The sequence below is a fragment of the Phalangium opilio genome, unplaced genomic scaffold (genome assembly GCF_054372755.1).
Source record: "Phalangium opilio isolate 3A_F unplaced genomic scaffold, DU_Popi_V2 ptg000002l_1, whole genome shotgun sequence".
Taxonomy (NCBI): domain Eukaryota; kingdom Metazoa; phylum Arthropoda; class Arachnida; order Opiliones; family Phalangiidae; genus Phalangium; species Phalangium opilio.
The window spans coordinates 5,320,938-5,331,117 of NW_028324144.1; the positions used below are offsets into that span (position 1 = coordinate 5,320,938).

The window sequence follows — 10,180 nt, forward strand, 5'->3', positions numbered from 1 at the left end:
TTTTTCCTTTTATAGAAGTATTTAATGGAACGGTAAGCAGCATTTTTTAAATTGCCAATGATGCAAGAAGAAAATTGGCACTGACACTTCAAAAATATAGAAGTGTGAATTGCTTCTTTTTTCAGTTCTGGCTCGTTCTTTTATTGCTATTACTCGCGTGCATCTCATTCTACGCGATGATTGGTCATAACGCAAATCCGAGGTCAAAAGTAAAAAATTGCTTCATAAAGGCATTTATGGTGTTTATGGCGCCCCTGTTAAACACATGTAAGTGGTTAATTTCCGTTAATTAAATTTGACTTTTAATTCAATTTATGGCAAAAATATTAAGGTTGCCCGGAGTTTGAGAGGGAAGTTATAAGAGGGAGCCAACGAATTTTAATGACCTTTTGGAAACTGGGTTCACTATTCATATGTTTGGCGCTCTCGGCTGTCTTGCTTTCCGCTATAATCGTCAAAAAACCTGGAGACTTCATTAAATCATTTCAAGATTTTCAACGATTTCCAGAATCTATTCCATTGGTAGAAAGGAGCTCGAGTCTCACTAATTTTCTAGAGGTTTGGTTCTTTTAAAATCATTAAAACCAATTAAACGAGTTAAAGAAAAAGTTCAGGTAACATAACATTCTTCCAACACTTAAAACTTTCTGTTAATGCAGTTTAGTACCATACCAGAAGTTAAAGAAATTTGGCGAAAAATTCAGAGCAATCCAGCGGAATCACTCTTGCCATATGAAGTTCTCTTATCGAATGACACGATATCAAAGGTCTTAAGACGAAATGATTACTTTGAGATTATAGTCTATTCTTGTGGAACCGAGATTCTGCATGAGCGATTTAATAGAAAGCAGCCTTGTGGATTTCACTTAACGTCTCTTAGCGATTTTACGATATTCAACGCTTTTGTTTACAATAAATTTTTACCTTCAGACATGAAAGAAAACTTAACATATTTGTGAGTATATTCAAGGGAAGTTTATTTTTGGTTGCAAGATAACCGAAAGTAACTAAAAATGACCAAATAAAGATACTTGAAAGAGCTGGGTCGGGTAAATCTTTCGGGTGTACCTCGTATGAGCAGTTCCCGGTAGAGCAGTTCTCGAAATAGCAGCCGCGATTCCAAAAAAACAGCGGCGTTCTTCAAAACTGCTGTTTTAGAAATAGCGGCTGCTGTTTTAGAAATAGCGGCTGCTATTTTGGGAAATAGCAGTGTTTGTCTTCAGTTTCGAGTATTTCTTAACAATACAGTTATATTCGTTGTTTTCGAAAACTACCTTTAGTCAGTAATGTGACCTACTAACGGATCGTGTTTTTAAAGTACACTTAAATATTTCACTATTCTTCAGGCTGTATCAGTTTACAATTCTAATACCAGAATAGAAAATATTTCAAGAAAGCTTATTTTATTTCGGAAGTAGATAATTGTAAACAGTATTTTTTTGGAAAAGGCATATTATTATTTGGGAAGTGAATGAAGATAAACAACAATATTTTGGAAAAGGCGTAACATTGTTACACCATTTCCAAAATATTACTAACCTAAGTCTAACCAATCAAAACAAAACCTAAAAAACCCAACCGAACCGAACCCAACCCAACCCAACCCAACCTAACCTAACCTAACCTAACCTAACCAAACCAAACCAAATCAAACCAAACCTAACCTAACCTAACCTAACCTAACCTAACCAAACATAACCTAACCTAACCAAACCTAGCCCAACCTAACCTAACCTAACCAAACCTAACCAAACCAAACCAAACCAAACCTAACCTAACCTAACCTAACCTAACCTAACCTAACCTAACCTAACCTAACCTAACCTAACCAAACCTAACCAAACCTAACCTAACCTAACCTAACCTAACCTAACCTAACCTAACCTAACCTAACCTAACCTAACCTAACCTAACCAAACCTAACCAAACCTAACCAAACCTAACCTAACCTAACGTAACCTAACCTAACGTAACCTAACCTAACCTAACCTAACCTAACCAAACCAATCCAAACCAAACCTAACCTAACCTAACCTAACCTAACCAAACCTAACCTAACCTAACCTAACCTAACTTAACCTAACCTAACCTAACACTATTGGGGGTTCAAATAATCAACTTGAAGCAAACCATATCTGGCCTAGTTCTATTTAAGTTCATTTTACACAGCGTACACCATAACAAACAACAGTCGTTTTTCGCATTCCTGTTTTTCTGCTCTTTTGAGAACTGCTGTAATGGTACGCCGCGTTTACAAGAACCGCTGTAATGGTACGCCGCGTTTACGAGAACCGCTGTATCGGTAACTGTTGTAACGGGTAAACTGCCATTTCGGGAAACCGCTATTTAGGGAACTGCTGATATGAGGACCGCTATTATGGAATGCGCTCATACGGGAACCGCTCATCTGAGGGCTTCCCAATCTTTCTATGTTGCTAATACTTTTTTAAAGAAATATACTTCACCGATTTCCATAATTAGTACTTCTCTTTGTAATTAGAGGCACTATAAAAGTGTGTCTCGTAATTTAACCCAACCTATTTGTTGAGATGATTGAGGTCAAAGGCTCCCTCATACAATGTTTATGGCTAAACTCAGTTATGCAAGAGTTGTTATTGTTATAAATATAAGAAAAATATTTTGTTTTAATCTAATTTTATCCCTGACCTCAGGATGCCCATTTCCGCACAATTTTTGAAAATCATAGCCCAATTTTTATGGCCCATTTGCGCACAGTTTTATATCGAAATTTTAGTTCACCATTTTTTACCATAACCCATTTCCGCACAGTTTGCAAATAAATAAATCATTTCTATTTTCTTGTTGAATAGGTCAGTTTATGTTTGGTTCGGTTAAGGCTAGGTTAGGATTGCTTTGAGTTAGGGTTAAGTTTGGCTTGGTTAGGTTAGGTTTGGTTCTGTTTGGTTAGGGTTAGGGTTAGGTTAGTTTTCGATCTGTTCGGTTAGGGTTGGGTTTGGTTTTGTTCGGTTAGGGAAGGCTATGTTGCAATAGAGACTATTAATCTTGTGATTAGACCATTGCAATATCACTATCGATATATAAAAGTGTATTTGATGGACATAAGCATTAAAACAAGTGTGTTTTCAATAAAAAAATAAAAGTAAATGATGCATTTTTTAATTTCATTTGTAAAAAATGCATTAAAATTAAGTCATCGTTAATTAGCATCGAAAATTTGTGATCATAAAACCTTACGTTTTGGCTATATTCGGTCCAATGGGCCAGCAGCATAATATTCAGGGTTTTAAAATGTAATCAAATAAAAATATTTAATTTGCAAACTTCGCTGAAATGAGTTAAGAAAAATTGTGCGGAAAGGGTCTATAGGTTTTTAAAGTGTAAAAAATAAAACTGTGCGGAAACGGGCGACCATCCCAAGTTAATCATAAACATCCGGAGATCGGTTCCCGAACCAGGGGCTCTTGCAAACCTTACACAACACATTTTCTGGTCACTCTGATATCGTTATCCAGACTTTCAATTTTCCTCCAGAATATTTTTACCAGATATTTCCCTGACCTTATAGGCCCATTTTAAATTTCCCTGACTTATCCAGGTTTTTAACCCTGCCGTATCCAGGTTTTTAACCCTGCCGTATCCTCTTTAGATGGGGGCTTTCGTTTCACGTGTTCTTAAATAGAATTTAAATAATTCAGTAAATAACGTTTTTCTATGTTTTATGAATTTAGAACCATTAATCTAGTTGCAAATGGTCTCATAAGACGTGATATTGAAAGGAGTTCGGAAAACTTTCACCGTTGCCTCCAAAATCTGCATGAAGAGGGAGTTATCCAAATCGAACTTAATAATGTGCTTGGCATCTTTATTTTTTACTTTAGTGGACTATTCTGCGCGTGTGTTTTCTTTGTGGAAATAGAATTTAAAAAACATTTATTGCAAAAACGGGCGCTGTAATTAAAATAAATCCGATCAGGGATTTTCATCTTATACTCAATCCGAAATTTTATCAAACCCTCCTTGCCCCATATATATCTGTTTGTGGTAAAATTTTGAATCCTTACAAATGGTTATACTACGCAATTAAAACTTCTCTTATCGATTAAACTTAAATTCAAATTGCAATACTTATATTAATACATATTTTCTGGTCCTTTGTGGGGTTGAAAGAGAGTTAGGGATAATGTATAAATGCAGTTTTTAAGGACTGCGTAGCAAAACTCATTTTTGTGTAATGGAATACAAAGAGAACCGAAAAGTTGAGTCAAAATTTATGTAAGATTATAATGGTTAAAATGGTCCACCATCTTCTAAAATTACAAGAAAAATTAGAATTAATAAAAACTGGCCGAGCAGTTAATAAAGGGTTTTTTGATTTCAAGAAATGCCTTATTTTGAAGCCTGTAGGCTGAAGCAGTACGGTCTATGGAAGTATTGATTGAGATTCAAAACAAAAAGGTTATGTTTCATGTACTAGTACTTAGCTGACGCAGTTTAATAGCACTGTTTGCAGTAATTTTATAATCTTAAAAACTTCTTAACTCTGAGTGTAAGAAAATATTGATTGACTGTTCTAAGTAGGGCAAGGCACAACACATTAATTCAATTTCTAAAACACGCTGTTTTTCCGTATTACGCTATTTGTGCTCTTTCATGTAAGAAGTACTCTTTGCTCACTATGCATATAAAACATTAAATCAGGGGAAATAAGGTAATGTGTCGTTTATTTCTATACCACGAATTTTAAGCAAATTATATCAGAAGATATTTCTTTACTATCTTTATATTTCCTATGAACAAAAGTATATAGGTATAAAAACAAAAAGTATACTTCGTTCAAACTTGCTCGCGCCGTGTAATATGAGAAGCCCTCCTTTATCCCGGAATAGTGTCGACCCCCATCTGCGTATGATTATCTTCCCGACCAAGGCACAGGGATAAAGCCGTGATAGGCTCATAAAATAGCAGATGCTAGCTCTAGTTGCTAAAATTAACGTTTAGATCGGCAGCATCATGTACTACTTTCTATAAACCTATGACGTCAAGACGCTCTTTCCTGATTGATTAGTTCCTGTAGGCGGTTGAGAGGAGGGTAGTTTCCTACTCAATTTATATGTCGTCTACAGCCAAAAGCAGGGAATTGTTAATGAAGTGTACTTTTGGGTTTCATAGATATACACTTTTGCTCTGAACTATACAGAAAATAGCCCATTTATTTTCTAAGTTGAACGATGATGTGTGAAATTTATTTTTCAAAAAAAAATTAGTGAAAATAGACAAGATTAAAGGCTTTATGATCTTTCAAGGAACGTCAGGTGCCTCATTTAAATATTTTATAAATATTTAACGAAACATCGGGGATAAACCAATTTTTAAGTTTGATACCATGATGGTTTGATCGTTTGTGAAATGTTTGCGTAAATGCTTCAGCAAAAGTCAAATTATTCATGCTTTCAATCTTTGAGTCAAGTCTAAATACGCGTAGGAAGTCACTAACTTCTGTTTGAAAATAATAATAATTTTGTATCGTTCAACTAAATGGGTTTGTCAACGGTATCAATCATCAATCAAACTCTTCTTGCTGCAATATACGAGGTAAGCTCTTATTTAATTAATTTTGAAATAAATTGCACTTGCACTTGGGTATAAATGGCTTGATCTTGAAACTACACACGCATCGATCGACAAATACTCCATTATAAGTTTATATGAATAAGGTGATATCACAAAGGTTCACGCAATTGCGGGTTTTCATATTATCGTGAATTAATCCCCATTATATACCCTAAATTTCCAAAAAGTTTTAAAGAGGCACACGCAGGAATTCGAACGTCAACAATAGCTACGTTTAAAATGATTTTAACAATAACGTTTCTTAAAACGACTTAACTAGAATTGTCGTAAATTACTGACGATAAAAATAATTAATATCAATTATATTTAATTATTAATATATTAATTAGCCTAGCTTTAGGCTAATTAGCCTTGTGGAGTATAAAACTCGTGAAACTTATTTTGTATAAACAGAGGACACCATGGATTTCCTACAAGAAAAATGAAAATTGTGAAATATTTGATTTACAAGGAGCAATGGTAAATCTTTTGGAACATTTTATGGAAAAACTAAAAATCAGGTATTAATATTAATATATTTTCTTAATATCTAAAGCCCTGAAAACTTTAATTTGCACCTTATCAATATAAAACCCCAAGGATGATGGGCGACATTAAATATTGTAATAGAGCATGGCCCGATATTTGTTGAAAAACCTATCTGTTCAATGTCTTCATAACAAAAGCATATTACCTGACACAAATATTAAAATTTCATTACAGATTTGTTTACGTTGAGGAACCCAACGGGATTTGGGGAAACCGACTTTCAAATGACTCATTTAATGGTATGATTGGAATGGTACACAAAAATGTAAGAGTCAGGTCTTCACATGCCGAGGGAGACTTTTTCTACAAAACTGACAAAATTTAAACGCAGGAAGTTCATGTTGCTGTCGGTCCGTTCGCTATGGATTATTTTAGGTTTTCAGTCGTAGATTTCACGAGTCCTCTATACATGAATTATTTATCAATTCTCGTGGGGAGACAAAGTCATAAGCATCCACTTTTCCCATTTTTAGAAGTATTTAATGGAACGGTAAGCAACTTTTGTTAAACTGCCAAAAATGCAAGGGCAAATTTGGCAATGACCTTGTGCACTGAGATCCCTAAAATAAACATGTCAGAATTGCTTCTTTTTTCAGTTCTGGCTCGTTCTTTTATTGCTATTACTCGCGTGCATCTCATTCTACGCGATGATTGGGCATAACGCAAATCCGAGGTCAAAAGTAAAAAATTGCTTTATAAAGGCATTTATGGTGTTTATGGCGCCCCTGTTAAACACATGTAAGTGGTTAATTTCCGTTAATTAAATTTGACTTTTAATTCAAATTATGGCAAAAATATTAAGGTTGCCTGGAGTTCGAATGGGACGGCATAAGAGGGAGCCAACGAGTTTTAATCACCTTTTGGAAACTGGGTTCACGATTCATATGTTTGGCGCTCTCGGCTGTCTTGCTTTCCGCTATAATCGTCACAAAACCAGGAGATTACATTAAAACATTTCAAGATTTTGACAGATTTCCTGAATCTATTCCATTAGTACAAAGGAGCTCGAGTTTCACTAACTTTCTAGAGGTAAAGAATTATAATATATTTTATATCTGAGTTTGCATGCTCTATTTTAAAATCATTAAAACTAATTGAACGAACGGAAAAGTTCAGGTAACGTAACAATAGCCTGTTAAGAACGGGTTTTTTCTAAATATAGAATGAAAAATAAATGATATCTTATATTATAAAATAGTTAGCAATTAATTAGTCTTAAAAACGAGGACTACTGCGGAGCCATTGCTTTAGTGAAGTCTGCTAGCCAAAGCCCCTTACCACTATGGGATTGGTTGAATTCTCATAGGCTGGGAGCAGGGTTGGCAAAAATCCGGAAAAAACTAGTTTTTGCCGGGACACGTGGAAAAAACCGATAAAAACCGGCAAAAACGGAAAAAACCGACAAAAACTAAATTCATGGTTACCAGGAGCAGATGACAAAGGAGTCTCGGACGCTAGCTTCCATAATGTAGAGGGCAATGGGATCCGCGAACGTCACGATTATTAACCAAAATCATTACGCCAGTGCCACCTCTCGTAGGAAATTTGAGCTTTATTTTCCAACCAATAGCGTGGCTGCAAAGTCTCGAAAGGAGATCTGGGAAATCGCGTCTGGAGCCTCTCTTTAACAATACGTATCGTCTGCTTATAATTAGCCTAGGTTTAACGAGTATTAGAGTTAAAAAATGGATTTCAACGGCTTTTTAATCTTTTTTAGACTAAAATTGATAATGAAAAGCCCAGCGAGTAACGTATGTACACTATTAAAAAACTAAAATGTGTTTCAGTGCCAATTTTTTCTAAATTTCTTCTTGAATTAAATGATAGCTACAAGAGGTTGGGAAAATAAATCACTCACGATCTTTTAAAACCAAAAAAGTAAGAGACAGCGATTTCGTTTCCAACCTCTTGTAGTGCTCAGTCAATTAATTCAAAAGAAATAGGGAATATTTTGGCCCTAAAACATATATACATCTTAATACTAACGGTTACAGCTGTTTGAATAAAGTAATTATATTGTGTATATTTATGTCGCGATCGGATAAGACGAACCTCAGTAGCCACCGTTAGTCCGTTATTACAAAAACATTCCCAGCAGACTATGGTGCCAGATATAATCCACCAAAAGCATCGTCTGCTATAATGTCTGATAGCGCCTCTATGGCAAACGATACCGCTACAGCTGTGACGTACGCGGGTGCCATTGCCCTCTATATTGTGGGAGCTAGCGTCCGAGACTCCTTTGTCATCTGCTCCTGTGGTTACAAAGTGGTAAACTAGCGAGTTTTAAGTGCATTTTCGTGATGTTTGTTATTGTTATGTTAGAAAAATAACAATAGTATTTTTAATTTTAAATTTGAGGTGGTTATTACTCTATTAAATTTTTAGTATTCAAATTTGCCAGGTTTTTCGCGAATATTTAAAGAATAATTAGTCAAATACTTCACATAGCAACTGGAAAAAACCTTAAAAAGTGGAAAAAACCGCGGAAAAAATGGTTTTTGCCACCGGTTTTAAACTGGTTTAAACCGCGCGGTAAAAACCGCGGAAAAATTAGTTTTTGCCACCCGGTTTTTACCAGGTAAAGACCGAGTTTTTTCCACTACTGGCAAAAACTTGCCAACCCTGGCTGGGAGAGGTAAAGTTGAGGTATAGGGTAAGAGGTTTGGTTTACCTTAAAACTCCGTTCCTTCAAAGTATCATGTTACGTTACCTGAACTTTTCTTTAATTCTTTATAACAAGAGTATGGCTACGCATGTGGTCAAGGAGAGGAGGATAAACATTTTACTTGATAATCTTTACCACTGTAGTAAATTTCGGTTTATGCAGTTTAGCAACATACCAGAAGTTAAAAGAATTTGGCGAAAAATTCAAAAAAATCCAGCGGAGTCACTATTGTCATATGAAGTTCTCTTATCGAATGACACGATATCAAAGGTCTTAAGACGAAATGAATACTTTGAGATTATACTCTACTCTTCTGGAACTGAGATTCTGCATCAGAGATTTAATAGAAAGCAGCCTTGTGGATTTCACTTAACGTCTCTTAGCGATTTTACCATATTCAACGCTCTTGTTTACAATAAATTCTTACCTTCAGACATGAAAGAAAAGTTAACATATTTGTGAGTATATTCAAGTGAAGTTTATTTTTGGTAAGTGAAAATATATACTTGAAGATAAAGTGTATCAGACAACACATTTTCTGGTCACCCTGACTGATATCGTTATCCAGACTTTCAATTTCCCTCCAAAATATTTTTCCCTGATATTTCCCTTGCCTTATAGGTCCATTTTCAATTTCCCTGACTTTTCTAGCTATTCCAGGTAGTGCACGAACCCTAGCGAACCTTTTTTAGTCGTGGACTTTAGTTTCACTTGTTCTTAAATAGCATTTTGCAATTTCCTAAATAACGTTTTTTATGTTTTGTGAATTTAGAGCAATTAATCTAGTTGAAAATGGTCTCGTGACACGTGCTGTTGAATGGAGTTCGGAAAACTATCACGGTTGCCTCCAAAATCTGCATGAAGAGGGAGTTATGCAAATCGAACTTGGCAATGTGTTCGGCATCTTTATTTTTTACTTTAGTGGACTGTTCTGCGCGTGTGTTTTCTTTCTTGAAATAGATTGTAAAAAATATTTGTTGCGAAAACGGTCGTTGTAATTAAAAGAAATCCGGTAAGCGGTATTCTTGTTTACAAGGTTCGGACGAAATTTTTATATTGAAAATCCTTGACTTATCCAGCTTATCCTTGACCAAATTTTGCCAATATCGCTGACAATTTTAAGGTGTTTACCAGAGTCCATTTCACCACACGTTGGCCCGTATTTAGAATTGCTCGAAATCCCTGACACATTTCCCCATTTTCCAAATCCCTGACATCTTTAATTAAAATCAATAGATGGCGTGCAAAAGTAAAAACGGCGCGATTTCCCGGCGTTTTGGAACAATGTAAACCAGCCTTAACAAGGCTTCGAAATAAAGTTTTTTCCCACATCTATTCCATTAGACCGGGTTGCACCTACTTGTTTCTTGA

The 10,180-nt window shown here is 35.3% G+C and overlaps 1 protein-coding gene across 1 annotated transcript; it reads left to right on the top strand.

Moving 5' to 3' along the window:
* The first annotated feature begins 5,365 nt into the window (after positions 1–5,365).
* LOC149718431 (glutamate receptor ionotropic, delta-1-like) lies at positions 5,366–9,776 on the top strand. The gene is made up of 9 exons (XM_089860929.1): positions 5,366–5,371; positions 5,465–5,574; positions 6,316–6,406; positions 6,473–6,631; positions 6,738–6,879; positions 6,944–7,170; positions 8,972–9,267; positions 9,582–9,704; positions 9,770–9,776. Exons 1-9 carry the CDS (start codon positions 5,366–5,368, stop codon positions 9,774–9,776), a joined length of 1,161 nt encoding a protein of 386 aa, XP_089717055.1.
* The last annotated feature ends 404 nt before the right edge of the window (positions 9,777–10,180 follow it).

What these genes read in the sequence shown, in the direction of transcription:
- LOC149718431 (XM_089860929.1), top strand. An exon ending in GTTTCACTAACTTTCTAGAG is followed by an intron (nt 7,171 to 8,971) that starts GTAAAGAATTAT and finishes CGGTTTATGCAG; the next exon opens with TTTAGCAACATACCAGAAGT. An exon ending in AAAGAAAAGTTAACATATTT is followed by an intron (nt 9,268 to 9,581) that starts GTGAGTATATTC and finishes TTGTGAATTTAG; the next exon opens with AGCAATTAATCTAGTTGAAA.